Genomic DNA, 21,222 nt, shown 5'->3' on the forward strand with positions numbered 1-21,222 from the left:
AATAATATAAATTCAATTATGTTTTGTGGTCTAATCAATTTTTTAACTGATTTTTTTTTTCTAAAATCTACAGCTAATATATATTTGATGGATTAATTAAAAGTACAATCTTTACTAATGAAATACATTTTAAATTCATTATTTCCGAATTAGAGTCCGAATCTAAAGCATCATTTGAGTTTTAATCCGGACCGCCAGATTAAAAGTCATACCAATCCAGTCCAAACCTGTAATGCACAGGACCTTTAAGATTCGTGCTAGTATATAACTAATGTCCTGGATTTAATCCAAAATGTATTCCAAGTTAGGAGGGTTGCTTTGAATGTACCTCTACAAAGAATCCAAAAGGGAGAGAAACAAATGCATTAATGATTGTCAACAACTCGTTCACATCTCATTCAAGTTGCCCGACACATACGCTCATGCCTTTTTATACCAACTGTCCTCTTCTTAAATTCACCACAGTACGGCAGTACCCCAGTTACAATGAAAACGAATGCATATATATGTGCAGCTCATCTCCTACACATGTTCCTTTCCTTTTAGGAGAAAGTTCATTTGGAACTCGCATAGAGATCAACCATGGATCTCCATGATCTCAAAGAAACAGAAAGAGAGAGAGATGAAACTGAATCCAAATTAGTTGCCGAGCTGCGTGCCTCCGTTCAAGCCCAAGATCCTTCTGTTAAGGTCTCTCTCTCTCTCTCTCTCTGCTGTTTATAAAGATCGCATCTTTTTAGTTGGAATTTGTATTATTTGTTGATTTTTTTTGTAGATTATATCTATGTAAGGTTATACTAGGTCTATATTGTATAGGCTTTAAGTGATCTTTTTGCATTTCAGAAAGACAATCTTTGAAATCAATACAACTCAACAAAAAATTTACAAGTGAAAGGTGGTCAAGTCAACTAAGAACTGAGAATTACTTGGAAGGCACAAAGGAATTAGTGTTCATGTTCCGAGTCTCGCTTTCATTAGAATTTTACTATTTGATTTTTTCTAAGTTGTAGAAGTTGACTTGAGAAAAGTATATATGACTCGTGAATTGCATGATGTTTAAAATTAACGCTGGAGAGAAAATTCTTGAAAATGACATGGGGAATTAGACAGCAGTAGTATAATTTAGCATATTTTTGGCTGAGAAGTAAAAAATTGTAACCATATTTATTTGTTATTGTAAATTAAATAATTATAATTGCATTTTGAAAGTCATTTTGTCAGCTCCTGATAAAATCGAACTGCTAAATTTTTTAATTGCTTCATAGATAGACTAGTTGATTTCAAATCATATTGATTGTATCAGTTGTGCTGTGCACATATTATGTCTCTACTCTTTGTTTGGCTAGAGAGACATGTAACAAATTTTAAAAGGAATAATTAATCATTAAAGAAGCAAAAATTAGGATTCTAAAAAAAAATGTAAATTCCAATGTTTCACATTTTCACTAAAAATGTGATTTTATGATTGCCTGGGAATGTGTAAAATCAAAATATTGTGAAAGTATATATATGATCCTAATAATAAAAAAAGCTAGTGTGTTTTTCATGAAATGCCTGGGAAGATATAATTAAATTCCTACTTTTTTCTTTTAGCAAATATGGTTTCGCATAAATTATTCAGATAAATAACTCAAGATGTAAATCAAACTCCTCACAACACTTTATAACTGCTAATTGAAATTCAAAATTGACTTAACAAAAGCATTTCCATACTGATTAGCAGCATGATGTCAAAATTAATCTATATATCATTATGGTTCAAGCTCTAAATAACATAGGAAATTATGTGTCATGCAGGAACTGGATGATTTCGCTGTTAGGAGGTTTCTACGAGCTAGAAACCTAAATGTAGAAAAAGCATCAGTTATGTTGTTGAAGTATGTCAAATGGAGAAAAGAGGCCGTACCAAACGGTTTCATCTCGGAATCGGAGTTCCCTAATCGGATTGCCCAAAAAAACTTCTTTTCTCAGGTAGAACTATATATATATTTTTTTTTGTGAAGAAGAAAAGGTAGAGCTAATTATAAAATTACAATATTCTTGTAATTTAGGTGTTGGATATCTGTTCTGATACTTTACTATAAAGCTTATTTTCCCTTATTTTAGTTTGTCATTTTTTTTATTAATGCAGTTATTAACATGCCTAGAAATATACTGGTTCAAGACCAAATGGTTTCTGGCTAATTAGCTGAGTTGTTTTTATTCCGTTAGAATATTAATTTATGATAAATGATCTTTTTCCCTCTTAAATCCTTTTCAAATAATATTAAACGGACACTGAAACAAGCCTTCTAAAAACAAAACATATTTGTGCAAAATCAAAGTCATTTATGTTTGTGCTTGAGTTGGGGCTTGTCTTCAATTATTTTTTTCTTCCAATTTCCTACTTATCATGCGTGTCTTATTAGGTCACCTAGGTGCACTATATATCATCTTAATTTGATGAGGATCATTTGATTGTGTTGGTTTGGGTCTGGGTTTTATTAATCTAATTTAAGGACTTTAAAAAAACTTGAATTTGAAATGCACCAACACTTGCAGGGATTCGACAGGGCCGGGCGACCTATAGTCGTCCTTTTAGGTGGTAAGCATTTAAAAGGAGATATTGAAGAGTTTAAGCGTAAGTTTACTATAAAGCATATATAAAGAACAGAAAAAAGAAAATCCAAAAAAAAAAATACTGTAGCTGACTTTGTCTTCTCATTCAAAACAATTTTTCTATGTATAAATAATGCCAGCATAAGATTGTTCTGATAATAATGAAGTATATTTACTTAATTAACAGGCTTTTCGATTTACTGTCTGGACAGAGTCTGTGCCAGGTAATTCTCTATCAGTTCATCTGACTGGTTACCAAACTCCATTTTTGATGCAAAATTTACGCAAAATATAGCATTTGAATTCCCAACTAATTCAACATTCATCAACCTATTTATCGTCAGTAGACTATTTTCTCCATTTTTTATGGCTCTATTTAAGTGCTTAATGAACCCGGTTAGTTAATTATGGATCATTTGTATAAGAATATGATCACTGATTCTCTGTCTTTCTTTAATTGTACTTGATAAACCCATTTTTTATTTTTTATTTTGAAAAAAAAAAATTCCCAATTTCATGTCTTTCTCATATTCAAATTAACAAGCTGCAAAATTGTTGATTAATTCCATCTTTTTGGTTTTACAAAATATATGCAGGTTGCCAAGTGGCCAAGAGAAATTCCTTTGCATAAATGATCTCAAGGGATGGGGATATTCCAATTTAGACATACGTGGCTATCTGGCAGCCCTTGATATCATGCAGGTATACAAACTTTTCTCTTTTATGAACATATACCTTGTTTTCTCATCTGATAATCTTTATTTTTAATCCAATATAGTAATTACTTATATCAGATACAATGATTGAATAGACTCAGAAAATTCTCTTGTTTGAAACTTCTTTTTTATTCTTTACATATAATTTGGATTTTGGGCGCATTTTTTTTTTTTTTTGGGTTGCCATATACAGAATTACTATCCGGAAAGGCTGGGTAAGGTACTTTTGATCCATGTGCCGTATGTCTTCATGAAAATATGGAAGATTCTCTCTCCCTTCATTGACAAGAATACCAAAAAGAAGGTAAAATAATCATTATTTATTTAAAACTAATAAATTGGTGCAAACAATAATCAGAGTTGAACTAGAGTGTTTTTAAAAACTCTAAAATATATCATATTGACTTCAAACAACGAATCCAAATTATTGAAACCGGTGTACTTTACGAGTGATGTGTATACATGCAAAATTAATAAAATTTCCAATTAATTTAGTATAAAGTCAAACAGTAAAAATTATGAAAAATAAATGTACTAAAATTAACTTATAAACATTCTTTTTTTTTTACCACTTGACTTCGTAATAAATTAATTTAAAATTTTTAATTGTAAAACCTTTATTGCAAGTGTTAGACTGGAACTAAAATTTAAATTAAAGATAGAGGTGTTTAGTTTGTCTTTGTAGATGACAAGAATTTGCAAACAACACTACTAGAAGAGATGGAAGAGAGCCAGATACCAGATATCTACGGTGGAAAGCTGCCGCTCATCCCCATTGACAAGTCAAATTAAGGAGTAGAATCTTTATTTTACAATAATATGGAAATTTGGTTATAAAAGATAAAATGAAAGAAAGCAATCTGATGAACTATGTTAAGTAATATATGTGTCTTGATAGTCTTGCTGATGAGATCACTGATGTGCATGCTTGTGCTTGTGTTAATTTTTCTTCTTTCTTTTAATACTAAACCTTTTCTGGTTAGTACAAAAAAAAAGAAGTGGTTTTATTTGTATACATATTATTTCCATCTTTCTATATAAAATTCACGGCAATCAAGAATGCTATAAAGCGGGGAAGTCGTTTACCAGTACAGGAACTCTTTTGCTTCTTGCCTAGTACTCGTGCTATAGGGTAATAAACCAGTGCTGCTAACAGACTTTCTTTGTATGAAAGAGAAAATAAAAGTTAAAGCCATCAAAGAAAAATTATGCAAACCTTCATTATAAACTCCCTGCACCTACCATTTCTTGGCATTTTCTGAACTTGATCCAAAGAAAAATAGGTGCTGAAAATTATTTCCATTAAACAACTAAAAGTAAACTACAAAACTTTGTTCCTGTGTATGCTCTAAGCACAGTTTTATTTTTCAAATGCCTCTGCAATGGAAAAGGAAGCAACTCATTATAGAAACTAAGGTAATAAAGAAGGAAATAAAATATAAAAAATTGGGGCTCGGCACAAACTACTTATTGTTTATCAGTTACCGGGCGAGATTGAATTTTTTATTTTCTCACCGTCAATATTAGAACAGTCTCATTCCAATTCTTTTCCAAATCCAAGCTCTGGCATGTCTTGTCTGGCCATCAAATTTCTAAAAAAATGTGCAAATAAGAAAAATGGATAAAGGTACTGAAAAATATACAATGCTCAATGCAATTGGTTGTTTCAACAGGAGATATGGCATCATTTCAAAGATTCAAAGGCCAATATATCTGATAGATCATTTTCATCACTTCATAGCATGAACTCTTTAACTAATACATGGTACCAATGTGCTGAAGATCAACTACTGGTAGAAGGTAGCTGGAAGTAGCTTTGAATACAAAAGGCATGCAGGGCCTGTAAATAATAAAAATGGAAGTCTCTTATGCAATTGTTTAGTAACTAGGAATTTCATTATGAATTTTCAAATGATGATAAGATTACCTCTCCATACGGCACTGCAAGTACTTCTTAGACAGATGTCTACATTTTTCCAATTTAAACCCTGCAGTTTTCAGGCATGCTATATACTCTTTCTTATCCTGTGCACACATTTTCAGAAATTCAATCAGTCATTTGTTTTTAATTAAGAAGTGCTTTATTTGATGATTCCGTAAGTTCGAGTGAAAGGAAAAAATAAGTACGAGGTCACACTCATGTAGATGATCCAGGAAATACTCCTTTCTCAGGAGGTACCGGTCTTGCTCCCCTATTCCCACCAAATGCCCCACCTGTCAGAGAGAGAAACAGATAAATAGAGTTACGAAATTTTTATTCCAAAACATGAATGAAACTCTGGTGAAAAAAAATAATTATCTCAAAGGTGAATTTGATGCAAAAGATTATACTGAATGCTCAGTTTTCCGATGATGGTATTACAGATATAGATTCGGTTAGATATTCTGTTAGATATTCTGTTAGATAGTTTGTTGTAACAAACCAGTCACAGACTGGTATCATTTCTATGGCTCTGTCTATATAAAGAGCATTGTAAAGACTTGTAAAGATTGGATGAAAGAATAAATCATTTCACAACATATCTCTTCACAAAATTATTTAAATCAAAATATTAAGATCTCTCTAAAAAATAAAAAAATAAAAAAATTAGCGGACCGCCTGGCCCCCGGGCGTTCTGGTCCCTAGTGGACTACCCCTGGCCCGGGCGGTCTGCTAGGGAGGGTGGGCCGCCCGTGAGTTCAGCGGTCGGGGCAGTTTTAAAAAAAAAAAAAACCAATGCAGGGGCAATCTTAAAAATTAAAATTTTCTTTTTTTTAGGGTATTAATAAAAATGGCCGCATTATTGCATAATTTGAATGAATTGATCACAAAATTAATAAGTAAAGAAGTAATAAATTGAATTAATTTTTTAACAAATAGTAAAAAAATTGTCATGTGAAAAATGTGATTTTATATATGAAATTTAGATGTCAAAGTCTAGCATCACATAATAAATTAATAACTTATACTATAAATACTTCATTAATATTCTCAGTGGATTCTTAAAAAAGAATACAAAGTATGATATATGAAATAAAGTTATTCTATTCGACATTAATATATAAATTTAATTTCTAATATATTTTTTCTAATTTAATATAATAAGAATGGATAGAATGATACTAAATTTGATATAAAAATATAAAAGTTTTTTTGAGTTACGCATTTAGCTGTCAAAATAAAAGCATTACCATTCAAAAAATAAAAAAAAAGACAATAAACAAGCTATTTGCATTTCTTTTAATAACATTAATTTTTTTTTTTTTACCCATTTATACAAGTTTTTATTAAGTTTTGTCATAATTAGAAAACTCGGATATGAAAAATAAAATTTTCCTCAATAATCTAATTGTGGTTGTCTCAAAATAGCATGCTCAAATATAAAGTTGTTTCGAAACAGCAGAACCAAATAAGTCATGTCTATATAATCAAACTTTATTTGTCTATATTTATATATAATCAAACTTTATTTGTCGCCATTTTCAGGGGGTTTAGAGATAACAGAGAAAAAAAAAAAAAGAAGTAAGAATGGCGGAAATGTACGTGATTGCACCTAATCACACGGCCATGACTAACACGGTGGCTGTTGCTTCGACAATCAACGGAGCAGAGCAGGGAGTGGTTCAATTTCCGATCGCCACCTCTTTGTATGTGGGAGATCTGGATATCAACATCACCGACTTTCAACTCTTCAAGATGTTCAGCACAATGGGCTTCGTCAGATCTGTGAGGGTCTGCCGTGACGTCACCACCCAGCGGTCCCTTGGTTATGCCTACGTGAACTTTAGCAGCGCCGCTGATGCTGCAAAGGCATTGGATAAGCTAAACTTTGAACCTCTAGGTAACAAGTTCATTCGTATAATGTATTTAAACCATGACCCGAGTTTACGTCTTAGTGGTGCTGCCAATATATTTATCAAGAACCTAGACAAATCTATCGATAACAAGCAACTGCACCGGAAATTCTCTGGATTTGGTACAATCCTTAGTTGCAAAGTCGCAACAGATGCTTTTGGGCTGTCGAAAGGTTATGGTTTTGTTCATTACGAAACCGAGGAAGCTGCAAAAAAAGCAATAGAACTGCACAGTGGGATGCTTTTGAATGGCAAGAAAGTTTATGTGGGCCCCTTTCGCCGCAAGCAGGACAGAGAAAATGCAGTGGACAAAACAAAATTTAATAATGTCTATGTTAAAAACCTAGCCAAGTCCACCACAAAGGAGGAACTCAAAGAAATATTCGGCAAGTATGGCACAATCACCAGTGCTGTTGTTATGACTGATGAGAATGGTAAATCAAGGTGCTTCGGGTTCGTTAATTTTGAGAACCCTGAGGATGCCGCGCATGCGGTTCATGAGCTTAATGGAAAGATATTTAACTGTCAGGAGTGGTATGTGGGAAGAGCGCAGAAGAAATCAGAAAGGGAGATGGAGCTAAAGGCCAAGTTCTATCAGAGCGCGAAAGAGGCGATGGGCAAGCTTCATGGGTTGAATTTATATTTGAAGAATTTAGATGATAGCATCAGTGATGATCAACTAAGAGAAATTTTTTCTCAATATGGCACAATAACCTCTTGCAAGATCATGAGGATTGAAAATGGCATTAGCAAGGGGTTTGGGTTTGTTGCCTTCTCAACTATTCAGGAAGCCAGTCGCGCTCTTGTGGAAATGAATCGGAAAATAGTTGCTGGGAAGCCACTATATGTAGCAATTGCTCAGCGTAAAGAATATCGTACGGCTAGACTGCGGTTTGAATTTGAACAGATGCGGCGTAAGACAATGGGGCCTCCTATAGGTCATTGTCTGCCCATGTATTATGCACAAGCTCTTCCCTTTGTGCTCTCTCAGTCAGGATTTGGATTCCGGTCACAGATGATTCATGGGATGAGGCCGCTCGGTCCTCCAATGTTGAGCATAATTGCGCCATTTGTGCAGCCAGGTCAGTAAGGACTAAGGACCCAGATCTAGAGGCCACCGCAGCAATTTTGCACCTATGCATCTATGTCGTTATTTTGCAAAGTGCTCACCTGCTTGGTTGCTTTAGTTGTTGGCATATTTAAAGTTTATGTTGGACGTACGTCTGACTAATTAGTTTATTAGGTTTTGTGTTTGTAGTGGTGTGTTTTAGGTTTTGTGTGTGCAGTGGAAAAAAAGAGGAGGGGAAAAAAAAAAAAATGGGTAGCTGCCGAAAAGGGAGGTGTTCTCCTCCCTTGTGTTTCTCCCTATTCTCTTGGATTAGAAAAGAAGTGTTCATGTATTTTTTTTGCTTGTTATTGTTATTACTAGGATTCTCAAGCTATTAAAGATCGAATCAAATTCCTTTTATACCATTATTTTCTTTATCTTTATTTTTCTCTTTTATTATAAAAAAAACTAAAAATAAATTGTACAAAACCACCAAAATTTTAGTCACGGATATCCGTCTTTTAACTTATTTTTCGTCCACCAAATCATTTCCGATCATTTCCAAAATCTCTTTTTTTGAAAGCTTTGTAGACTATGTTTCTCCGTGTTAGTCCAATACTCTACATAGGGTCCTATACGGGTACATAATACGGTCCCGATATGTATCGGATATGCCAGTTCGGTTTAGGTGGCCATATAGGGTCCCATACGGGTACGTATGACATATCCAATACCGATACAGCCTTGATATATATTGGATATGCCATCTTGGCTTAGGTGGCATATCTCATTCCATCGGATACGGTCTCCGAGACCTCTTGAACGGCAGCGATACAGTTGTCTGGACGCACGATACGGCATACGGGATAGTGATACGTTAATTTTATTTCACTTTCTCCAGCTCTGTCTGCAGAATTTGGATCACCACAGGTACCTGACTCAACAAAATTATAAACAGCTCTGTCCAGATTAGATTTTTTAACTTTTCACGAATCGAAACGAACCCCATATAGTTCTTTGAAAGGACTCAGCTGAGAACAAAATAAATTTGATTTTGAAAGTTTTGAACTTGGGCTCGGCTGAAATAAAAATTCTGAACTGGGCCGAGGATTATACCAATTTGGTCCTAATTGATGTTGATATGAAAGGTAAAAAAATCTTTGCAATTTGGTCCTATATATTGATTATTTTTAAAAGTTGAACGCTTGGTTTTGGTTCTAATTGATGTTACTATCCACAACAACACGGTGGTCGGGAATGTGGATATCATGTCATATGTCATGTTATTTGTATATGATATAATAACTCGTTTACTCGATATTTTTTTGAACTTGTATGCATATTTTTTTTCTGGATACTTTTCTGACCTTTTCAATTCTCTTGGATATCTCCCTTCTTGTCCTGTATTGTGGTTCAATTGATACGAATAGAGGTGGTTTGGGGCTTCAATGAAAGATAAATAACTGATTGAGGCCGAGTGCGGTAATTAAGATTTGGGGCTGATGGCACAGTATAGAGTTTATTGGAAGGGGTTTAGTGTTGATAGTGTAATTATTTAACAACTGTACGGAGGTTAAAAAAACTAGGCTAATACTCATCTTAGTGTTACTGTCAAATATTTAACCTGATGAAATAGTAATTTCTTGTTCAATTTTATAGTAGCGAGGTAACTTCCAAGATTTACATTCAACCTGGATGAATGGTACCGCTATGTGTTGATTTTGAATTTCAGATCGTGGCAGATTGTTCAATTTTAATATACTGCTTGCTTTTGTTTGTTGTTTCTAAGGTTCTAAATAGTTATTATTGTGTCATCACGGAAAGGTTACAAAAAAAAAGCTATCACGAATAACGTGACTATAGCGAAAACTATCCTACCTATTTTTTTTCTTTTCAAAAATTATATAATGTAATTCTACTAATTATCAATATTATCTAAAGTCTTATGGAGTACTAAGTGACACCAAATTAATTAAGAAACTATAATATTTATATTGAAGAATTGCAAATTTTAAATTCCTATTCATAATATCCCTTAGAAATATCACAAACTATATATTTTTCTATTTATAATAACCCAAGCATAATGGCATATACTAATTTTTTATATTCAAAATAACATATACATCATGTCATAAATTATCTATATTTTTCTATTTAAAAACACAAGTAATATGGGCCTTAAAATAATTTGGTCATTATAATAAATTTTCAATTTGAGTCTTAAAATAAAAACCTATGTAGCATAACATATACTATTTACACTATACGCTATAGCATTTGTAACTCAAATAACATATTTTTATCTCATAGCCTATTGTGCACTATTTGCACTACACGTTACACACTATAGCAGTTGTAATTCAAATAGCGTATTTTTATCTCATAGTTTATTGTTTAAGATCAAAAAACACTATAGCATGCTATCTAGAGTCAGCTAACTAAACAACCGATCTTCATAGTTACGGATTATGATCAGGTAAGCTAGGTCCCATCTTAAAGATAAGAATTAGGACCGGCCATGAGTCTGATCCTGATTGCTCCTACATCCAATGTTGCTCTCATTTAGACCGCACCCGAATCCGATCCTGATTGCTATTTATGTACTGGTGTTTACCAATCTACTGTGCGTAGGATCACAGAAATTAAAACAGTAAATAAACCAAACAATGGACCGTGCCAATGAAAACAGCAACAAGATCATATATTGATGCAATGTCTTGTAGACATGATGTTAATCTACTTTGCTAAGGTGCACTTAATTAAGATTGATCAAAACAACATTTAAACTCTAGAAACTCTTAACATATACACTTTAAGCCGCCCACTGCAGACTACTGCCAGTTACAATAATTGCATCTCCACCAACTAATATTTACCTACAAAAAGATAGCAAAGGACTCTATGCATGCACTTACAAAGCCTCAAAACATCATGCAAATTGAGTATGGACCCATCGACATAGGCCTCTCTCAGAGACCATCACTAATAGGCCCTTCCCATGACACTTTCAAAATGCCAAAACTTCCCTTCCTTATTTTCATAACAAGAACCAGCAAGGGTGTGTAATAGGGCATCCTTTGAATAAAAGAGGGGCAGTGGGACGAGGAGGCAGGGTTTTGGAGGATAATTTTGACCTTGTTTGGGAATTGTGTTGTGTGTGATGTTTCTCATTCCACCGAGCAAGTGTGCATAATTATTTCAAGATTTTCCATGGGCCCAAATGATATTGTGGCAGGAAAGAGAACCGGCTAAACCTTAGATTAACCTAACATGCACGAATCTCTGTGACTGAGCTAGAAGGCGGCTCACAGCTAGCCGAGACCTTCAAGGCCCCAAATAGGCAAGTAAGCTTCCTTATTATGGCTGGCTTAGGATGGGCATCTCCATTTAATGCCTGAGACTGGAAATCTCCATTAGATGGTAATGCGCACAAGTCAAACTCCTTGCATATGTCTGTGCACAAGTCATACCCATCAAAATCTTCTTCACTTATAAATATTCCCTCCTCACTGCCACTAGCATTGTTGTTACATGAACTTCGAGGTGAGGGGAGTGCAATCTGGAAGAAGGAGAAGATGAGGTCTTCTTCATTAGACCGCTCGTTAAAGCACTTAAGGGCCAAATTTCTGATACTTTCTTCTTTGATTAAATTCATATTACAAGAAGTCTCAGTTGAATTTGAAAGTACCCAATGCTTCTGTTGGCTATATTCTTGAACAGCCTGTAATTGAATGTCACCAATGTAGAAGTTAGTATAAAAGAAGACTGTATGCCTCCATTTAAAACAAAAGGGACAGAAAACCTAGTGACTCTTTTTCCTATTTTAGCCTACCTACCCCCAAGTTAAAGTTCTTTCACCAAAGAAATTCGTAAAAAAGAGAGAAAGAAAAAGAGGAGAATATATAGTGTAAAGATGAATTAGACCATCATACCACCATGCCAAATAGCCAAGGTTGTTTTCTACTAACAGTATTGAAGTCAAAGCTACTGAGTTTAGTTTTCCCACACTTAATAAAAACAGAAGTTCAAGATAAATATGCTGTTCTTCCTTCTTTCTCATGGTTATAACTCAATTTTAAAGTTTATCTGACTAAATATAATATCTTTTACCTGCCACTGTGATGGTGCCAGGAGGACACGTGGTCTAATTGATCGAACATGATTAAGGGCAGTTTCCGGAGTCATATTTTTATGCGCAATCTGCCGTGTTGAAAAAAAAAAATTACCACAACATACAAGATTTGCAAAAGAAATAGAATTCTAACATTCGAAAAAGATATAGAGACTAAAAGCACTAAAACAAGGAAGAAAATTTCCTTACCAAATAGCACAAGACAATAGTAGTGCTACGCCCCCTTCCAGCTTTGCAATGTACATAAGTAGTTCTGCCGCATGAAGCATTCCCTGGTTTACAGAAAACATATCAAAAAGAGCTGATAATATGATACAGTTTAAAAGGAATAACTCCCCTTTCCCCCTATTTTCCATAGGTTCATAAACAAGAGAAAGGGTGCCAGAAACTTACTGTGGATAAAGTCCACAGCCCGGTTTATATCCTCAAATGAAGGTGCAAAAAGGTAATCTCTCGTGGGAATCACTAAGTGGGCAATCTCATGAGCCTGAAAATACAAAAAAAAAAATCAAACAAAAATTAAGTCATTATTAATATTAAACAATTCCATATATGCAGTTACATACAAAAACTCTAAATATATAGGGCCCCGAACTTATTCAAACTTCCAAACTAAAGATGATCAGAACTATTGCTTTGTTAATACTGATATAAAAAAAAATAATAATAGTGCGAGTCTTAGTGTAAAGTGCAAAAAATAGATAGCAAAATAGTACATGATATAAAGCTGATGGAACCAATGTTTCGTATGCCTCGTTAAGTGTGACGACACCCCGAACTCCAAGCAGCCTCAGATGTGGTACATCGCTAGGGAACGGTACTGCTCCAAGTAGAACAAACTGCAAAAGATAATCACAGGATGAAATAAACTATAATTAGATTGCTTCAAAATTTGATAAAGGGCAAACGAAAAGTCGGGATCATGAAAGACCTAATTTAGGGGCTCTGATAATTAAAAAGTAATTGCTTGAGAAGAAGTTGTTAGCTAGATTGGAATAGTTAATTATCTGAGTTTTAATTAATTCAATGGCTAAAATTAGAACATAAGGAAACAAGGAAAAGAGGCCAATCGCTCATTTGATCCAACCAAAATTCCCAAAATTCAATCAACCACCTCCAGGTCGTTTGTTTCCATCGCTTAGAGCAACAACCGCCCAAATTTAGCTCTAATTGATCCAGAAAACATAGATAACTCTCCAAAAAATATTCGGAATTAATCCGTACTTTTACCAGTCAAACCCTAAGAGAATAAGAAACAGATTGATTGACCAGAACGAACCTCATCAACTCTATCCCACCACCTAAATTCGGACTGTATTTTGTTACGAAAGACATTGTAAGCAAGTGTAGGGTAGAACAAGATCCTCGCTCCAGCTCCGACCAGAGCTCGCTTCGCCTTCAACGCCACCACCTCCTCCTGCGAACCACCTCCTTCGTCAAGCTGCTCTATCCTCATCTTTTCCTAAATTCCAACCAATCAAACCCTAGAAATCGTTTTAGAGGAAAATGAAGGGAAGGGAAGGGAAGGGAAGGAGAACAAGTGGCGCATGCGTGGAAAAGAGGAGAGAGAGAGAGAGAGAGAGAGAGAGAGAGAGAAGAAAGAGTATTTTTGAATATTAATAAATGGAAAGGAGGTGGGTGCGTGTATGCGTTTGTGTGTTCTAGGTCCGTTTTTAGAAGATAAAAGGATCAGATTTGGTAACAATAGAAAAATAGAGGGTTTGTTTTCTGGAACCTCAGAGAAGGAAAAAGAGAAAATATAATAAATAAGAACAGTACTTGAAATTTGATTGGGATGCCATAACCGACAAGAGATTTATTATGTTTGGCACTAGCCTCTTTTGGCTTTCGGTTTCGGGTCGGATTTCTGCTGTTATATTTGCTCCTCCTCGGTTTTTTTTTTTTTTTTTTTTGACTAACTTTAGAAAATACAATAATAGTAAAGGGTTGATTTTTCTCGTCTGAAAAAAAAATAATAACAAATTGCTAGCAATATCGGCGGTTCGTGAAATGTGAACCAACCGTTAATAATATGAAAATTCGTGTTTTAAAAATAATATTATAATTATTGTTTGTTATTTTATTTTGCGTTTGTTCTAACAATTTTTTTCGAAGAAATGTTGAAAGTTGTGTTTTGAAATTTTGGTACAAATTAAAAAAATTTGCAGATGATGTTAAAAATCATATCATATCATCAATTGGTTCATTGGTATTTGTGATATGGAAATTTGCATTGAAATTAGCAAATTTGCATTGTGGTATTTGTGATATGGAAATTTTCAAATTCATTAATCTCAGCACCTGATTGACAGGAATGAATATTTATTTCTATTTATCGATCTCGCGTATCTCTTAATTATCATATCTTAATCTTTCACTCTCGCTCGACCCGTTGCATTTATAATTTTATATCACGATTTGTCGCTATATCTCAATTTTGTTCTGACTAGTGGAAATTGAGTATTTATTTACAACAACAAATTTTTGTTAACGTTAGAAAAAAAAATTCAAACCAGCAAAAGTATTCATTATTAGATTAATTATTAAATATTGTTAAGTTTAATCGTACTTCTGAAAATTATTCATTTTATACAAATAGAGGTTCAACAATAGGTATGCCTGATTTAATGTCCGAAATTAATTATTTTATTATTTTGTGTTACATATTATTTAATAATATTTGCCTCAATTTAAGAGTTAAATTTCTTTTCTCTATGTATTCTTTTTCGAAACGAAGTCCAAAAAATAGTCCTAATTTATATAGTTTGTGCAATCTATTTAGGTTATTAATTAATAGTTTAATTATCTTCTTTACCTCTTCTTTTTTCTCCGTTGCCAAATTAAAAAAGTGAAATAAGTAATATAAGTAGAAGTAGGTTGGCCTTAAGCTCAATAATCAAGTCCTTATACTAGCGGTAAAAAAAATAATGAAAAATTAATGCATCAAAATCAACTTATATTTTTGTATTTTGACCGGTTAAATGTTATACTAAATAAATTTGAAAAAATAATATATCTTTTTTTTTTTCCTTACAAATGATTTTCTCCAACCAAGATTCGAACTTATGACCTACCATATCAGAAAATATGTGTCTTTACCACTAGACCAGATATTAGTTCTTGAAAAAAAATTATATCTAAATGTATCATTCGTGAGGTAGACCGGTTTCAACATTTAGATTTATTGTTGAAGTCAATTTGATAGGTTTTGAAATTAATCTCTCTTGTTAAGAACACCTAATTCTATTCAAGTAATATAATTATATTGTTTGTTCGATGGAGAAAGGTGAGAGTAATTAATCTAATTAGAATAAGTATAGTTTATTTAATCTAACAAAGGATAGTATAGTTTATTTATTTTTGACCAATTAATATTAATATTTTTAAGAGTCAGTATCTGCTTAGTAGTTAAAAGTAATGCTTTCAATGTGAAAGTGAAACTCTAATAAAACCTTTATATATATATATATATATATATATATATATATATATATATATATAATTAAATTATTTCAACCATTACCATATATATAAAAAAATGATCAATACCGGTAGGACTAGGCCATTAGCCCATTAGCTACTTTAAAATGTTGGCGTTTATGCGGTCAGAGATGAGATCAAATGATGACATGCATCGCTGCTTTAAATTATGATTTGTAACTTGTAAGAGTGTGAGTGTGAGAATAGTATTGATGTGGTGCTATTCAGAATAGCGAAAATGTTGTTTCGATTGAATATTTAGAATAGCGATGGAGGGATTGAACATTTGAGATAACACCAATTGTTATTTTGATTTTTTTTGTAAGAATAGCGAAACAACGCTATTCTCACTGTTCTCATTACATCCAAACATAGCCAAGAGTGAGGCTATACCGCTGTGGTAATATACATATTAAGAATTAACTTGTGTTATGGATTCATATTTTAATTTTTAAAATTTAAATTGTTGATTAGAATTGCTATATGTGATTTATATTTGAAAATAAATTTGGAGATTAATTTTTATAATTTATATAATTCTATTACTATTTTTTCAGATAGATAAAAATTACTTAATAAAAAAAATTAAACCATTAAAACACAATAATGTTCGACCTATCTAAAAAGTTAGTACAAATATAGTAATAATACAATATTTGATTTTCAAATATATATTTATATAAAAATCATATTTAACAATTATATCTACTATTTAAATTTTAAAAATAAAGATACATATCAATAGTATGAATTAATAATATGTAATATATTACTATAACATCACTCCAATACAATTTGCAAATTTAAAATAGGGGACTCTATATGCGGATGCATTTGATTATGCATATGTCCAACAATATATTAAGAGTGCTTAAATAAATTTTAAATATAAGTTAATATAAAATGTATATTTGAGCAACCTAATTTGAGTAATTTGTCCCAACCAGTGGCCAGTTGTCCGAGTGGGAACTGATAATGATCCGATTGGTCCCACAAGCACAGGATATAGATCATATAGTTGAATTGCTCGCCACCCTGGTCCACACTCAATTAGACTTTGGTTCATGCCAATTCGGATTCTAGACACGTGATGTTTTGATCTTCTCTGCTTCTCTCTCTGTAAACCTCTGTGTGCTGGTACTGCTCAAGATTGCATCAGCATGCCGTAAGATTGCCTATTTTTTTAGTTAGTATTTGAAAATAAAAATAAATATATAGAGCTGGCATAAAATTAGAAAAAGTTCTAACATTAGCCCGTACTCAGATTATCTAAGCACTACTCAAGAGTAGCGCACATATATTATGCGCGCGTATACGAGAACTTGGTAATATCTCAGTGCCACAAGAGTGTTGCTCTTGGATGATGTGCATATAATAAATGGATGTTACACTTCGATATTTTTTTAAAATTTCATACCGACTTTGTATTTTTTGTTTTCAAATTCTTACTACAAAATTTCAAGCAAAACTTGCAGCTAGTTTCTACAGTTATTACCAGTGAACTTCGTTTCTGATTTATTATATTACTTTGTCAAGAACTTTGCCATCTTTACTAATGATAATAAATAATATGTTATTTTTATCTAAATTTTTTTTAATATGCAATATTATTTACGCATAGTGTTGGTTTTGGATTGAATAATTTTTAATAGTAATACCAATGGGCCTTGTTTCTGAAGAGAATTGATTTTATATTACAACGGAGTTCTCAAATTAGTTCATTAAAAAAATTACAACATCAATAAGAATTTAGACCGATTAAAATATTTAGAATAAATGAACGAAATACATTTGTAACACAGAATACTAAATCAACACGGACAACAGTGTAACATCTAATAAAATATTTGTAACTTGTACAAAAAAAATTATTAGTATATATATTACTGTTTCTTTAAAGCAATTAACAACTAATGTAATACTCTTATATTAAATAAGTTTGTTGTGCTTTTGAATTAGTATTTTTATGGTGCTTTTGAATTAATCTTTTCTTTTGATATACAAAAATTAGAATTAGTAAAATATGTATACTAATTCAATGCAATACAATATTTCAAACATAAATGTTACATCAGTGAACAACATAACTAATAAAATAAATTCTTGAAATACACCTTTACATTACTACATATTTCTCTGTCCGCTGAGGTCCAAATTTCTTGTGTCTACATGCTACATTTACCAGTAAAGCTTCCTAATTAACATGACCACAATAGATCACTGAATTGGATAAGAAAGCTAAGAATGGCCTAATTACCAAAATATAATATTCTCCAATTAAATCCCACCATGGCCACGTGCCCAATTTTATAAAAGGTTAATAAATGAACCTTTACCTATAATTTTTTTTTTTTTAAATGTTGCTAGTCGGCTAGTGGCTAGCAAGTGGTGCTACCTGTTTTTTTGTTTTTTTTTTCTTATCCATTATTATATTTTTTAGTTCTTATCTATTATTTCTGTCATCCAACTTAAAAAAATAAATAAATAAAGGAGGCTCTGGCATAAATTTATAAAGAGGTCTTATGAATTTTTAATTAGGAGCAAATTGACTCAAATTTTGTCGGACTGGATGTAAATTTTAAATTTGAATTATTTTAGCACATCCGGACCCATTTAAGACAGTCTAAGTGGATTCTTGCTACTTCCAAAAAGTACTGGCAATGCATGCGTGATCCAAAAATTAGGTTGTTCATAATAAATTGCCATGTCATTTAATCATGCTTGAGAGGTCACCAAAAGCTAGTGTATGAATAAAACCCGTTAAGGGTATACCCGCCCGTACCCGCCAGCTAGGGTACCCGTGCCCGAGCCCGGGTATGGGTCGGGTACTCGGGTATGCGGGTACGGGCAAAAATCGGACCGGACCCGTTATTTTGGACCAATACCCGACCATACCCTACCCGAGTTTACCCGTACCCGACTAAACCCGTACCCGTATACCCGAGTTACTGTTCATCCCATTTCAAAATTCAAAAATTCTGATTTTTTCCCCCCCAAACCAACAAAAAAAACCAGAAAAAAAGGAAAAAACCAGAAAAAAACCAGAAAAAAACCAAAAAAAACCAAAAAAAACAAAAAAACCAGAAAAAAAAACAGCAAAAAAAAAAAAATAAATAAATACCCGTACCCGCCCTACCCGTACCCGTACCCGCCTTACCCGTCAAGGGTACACGGGTAAGGGTATAGGGCGGGTAGGGTATGGTTTTTGAAAACTATACCCGCCATACCCGTACCCGAATACCCTTCTACCCGAGTATACCCGTACCCGAGTTGTACCCGTACCCGAGTCGGGTATACCCGGGGTACCCGTACCCGCCCGAGTATTAGAACACTACGCTGATGTGGTATCGATCGTCTTGTCTTTGTTTTCAAACATTGCATTGCTAATTGCTATCCAATTAATTGCTCACTAAAGAAGTCACTAACAACAAAAATTACTGGACTAAAATTAACCCTTTATGCGCAATAATTTGTTTGAGAACTACTTGTCAAATTTTAAATTTCCGCATGCGTCATTTCTCGTAATTTAATTTAAAGATTCATGGAGGACGTGTTGATTATTCATACTACAAATATTAGTGTTAGTATGTTTGATCGATCCTTGTAATGCCTCTTAAGAATAATAAGCTAATATATATAGACTTTAGACTCAAAACTCATAAAAATTAGCAATGTATTTAATTATAAACAAAGATTTAAATAGTGTTTATCGCGTCATAGCGGAACGGTTAAAAAAACTACGCCATATCTTGCACCGCTATAGTGCCGATAACGTCATAGTTTTTATGATCCGAAAATGCTATATTAGTGCTATTTAGAACCCTGATTATAAAAAAATATCAAATAAAGTGCACATAATGAATCTAAACCACAATTAATATCTTAAATTTTATTTTTGAAATAAGAATTTTCATAAATTTTAATATTTTTTTAATATGTCGCAGTGTTACAAATAGCGCACTATAGTGGTGCTATAGTATTTTTGGATCTTAAAAGCTGAGTTATGAAAGAAAAATGCACTAATTCAACTACGACCGCTAAAGCGGTAATAGCGGTCCGCAATCCCGCGTAGTGTGTAGCACAAATAGTGCATGCTATGCTACATAGGCTTTTATTTAAATACTCAAACTAACAATTTCTTTTCAAAAATCAAATTTTTTCAAGGTACAAATTGTTTTTTTTCTTTTAAATAAAAAACAACATAGATATAGTTTATACCGTGGTGCTTAAGTTATTTTGAATAAAAAAATATAGATGATTTATGATATTACTAGGAATATTTTGAATTGTAATTTGGATTTTATACTAGTTCAATATGAATATTATAATTTTTTAATCAATTTGGTGTAAGTTATTGTTTTATGAGACTTTAGATAATGTTGAAAATTAGTAGAAATATAGAATATAATTTTTGAAAAAAAAATACTATGTACGATAACTTTTGTTATAACTACGTTGTTCGTTGTAACTCTTCTTTTAGCATTTCCGTGATGGCATAATAATCGCTATTTTCTGCATAACATTTATTTCTCTGAGACGAGGTACAGAGTTACGTGCCACCAAATAATTATCTATATTAGACCTATTGTTCTAAATCGCCAATAGCAACTAGTCAAATTATGTTTAATTTTCTAATACAAATAGTTTATTTTTCTGTTATTTTCATATTATATAAAAAACATCGAAAAATAAAAAATTCCAATATAAGTACCTGTCAAGTAAGATTGAAATTAATAGTTTCAATTTGTCGTTTATAACTGTTATAATAAAATTTCAAATTAAAAGAAGCATGCAAGCAGATCATAGAATTTTTTTAAGAAACCATAAATGCAAAAAATAACAAACCAACTTGATTGCTTTTTTTTTTTTTTTTTTATAAAAATTATAAGAACCGAGATTGCATTTCGGTTCCTTTTTTCTTTTTCTTTTTGAGAACCAAAATAACATTTCGGTCCCAGTCATTTTCATAGATTTCGAGAAAAAAAATACATTGAAAAATTATAAAAATATCTCGAACCGAATTGTCATTTCGGTCCTTATGATTTTTGTAAAAAACCAAATAATCATGTTGGTTTCATAAAAATCTTTTTTTTTAACTATGATTTATAAAAAAAATTCCAGATCATAACGGCTCCTTGTGGTTTTCTCATGGACGTTTGTGCTTCGCTCCTCTATTTATTTGTTTTCGGATTTGTTTAACTTTATCTTTACAAGCTACAGAAATTGGGTCCAGATGTCAGATGTGACAGGAATGGAATAAAGCTTTCTTCTATTATCTTTTTTTTTTTAGGAGAAGCCCTTAGGCATCTATTATCTTTATCGTCAATCATTCGAAATTTTTTTATAAACCATAAATAGAAAAACAATTTTTAGAGAACCAGCATGATTGTTTTTTTTTCTGAAAAACCACA

General features: G+C 32.5%; 3 protein-coding genes and 1 pseudogene across 3 annotated transcripts; 2 read left to right on the forward strand and 2 right to left on the reverse strand.

The window, feature by feature from the left end:
- The first annotated feature begins 498 nt into the window (after positions 1-498).
- On the forward strand, positions 499-4,336 carry LOC144563515 (SEC14 cytosolic factor-like). The gene is made up of 7 exons (XM_078312998.1): positions 499-690; positions 1,798-1,971; positions 2,542-2,620; positions 2,786-2,822; positions 3,195-3,300; positions 3,508-3,618; positions 3,987-4,336. Exons 1-7 carry the CDS (start codon positions 583-585, stop codon positions 4,104-4,106), a joined length of 735 nt encoding a protein of 244 aa, XP_078169124.1. The 5' UTR covers positions 499-582; the 3' UTR covers positions 4,107-4,336.
- Positions 4,337-4,529: 193 nt separating this feature from the next.
- On the reverse strand, positions 4,530-6,566 carry LOC144563023 (uncharacterized). The gene is given in 5 exon segments (XM_078312395.1): positions 4,530-4,906; positions 5,242-5,339; positions 5,442-5,466; positions 5,468-5,528; positions 6,563-6,566. Coding segments are annotated over 5 exon segments (246 nt in total). The 3' UTR covers positions 4,530-4,848.
- Positions 6,567-6,822: 256 nt separating this feature from the next.
- Positions 6,823-8,238, forward strand: LOC144563026 (polyadenylate-binding protein 2 pseudogene; annotated as a pseudogene).
- Positions 8,239-10,860: 2,622 nt separating this feature from the next.
- Positions 10,861-14,120, reverse strand: LOC144563011 (phosphatidylglycerophosphate phosphatase PTPMT2-like). The gene is made up of 6 exons (XM_078312385.1): positions 13,611-14,120; positions 13,048-13,170; positions 12,725-12,818; positions 12,521-12,603; positions 12,310-12,399; positions 10,861-11,920 (listed from the first exon to the last, which is right to left on the reverse strand). The coding sequence occupies exons 1-6, from the start codon at positions 13,785-13,787 to the stop codon at positions 11,465-11,467; spliced, it is 1,023 nt and encodes a 340-aa protein (XP_078168511.1). The 5' UTR covers positions 13,788-14,120; the 3' UTR covers positions 10,861-11,464.
- Positions 14,121-21,222: the final 7,102 nt, after the last annotated feature.

This window comes from Carex rostrata, chromosome 12 (genome assembly GCF_964058835.1).
Source record: "Carex rostrata chromosome 12, lpCarRost1.2, whole genome shotgun sequence".
NCBI classification, from domain to species: domain Eukaryota; kingdom Viridiplantae; phylum Streptophyta; class Magnoliopsida; order Poales; family Cyperaceae; genus Carex; species Carex rostrata.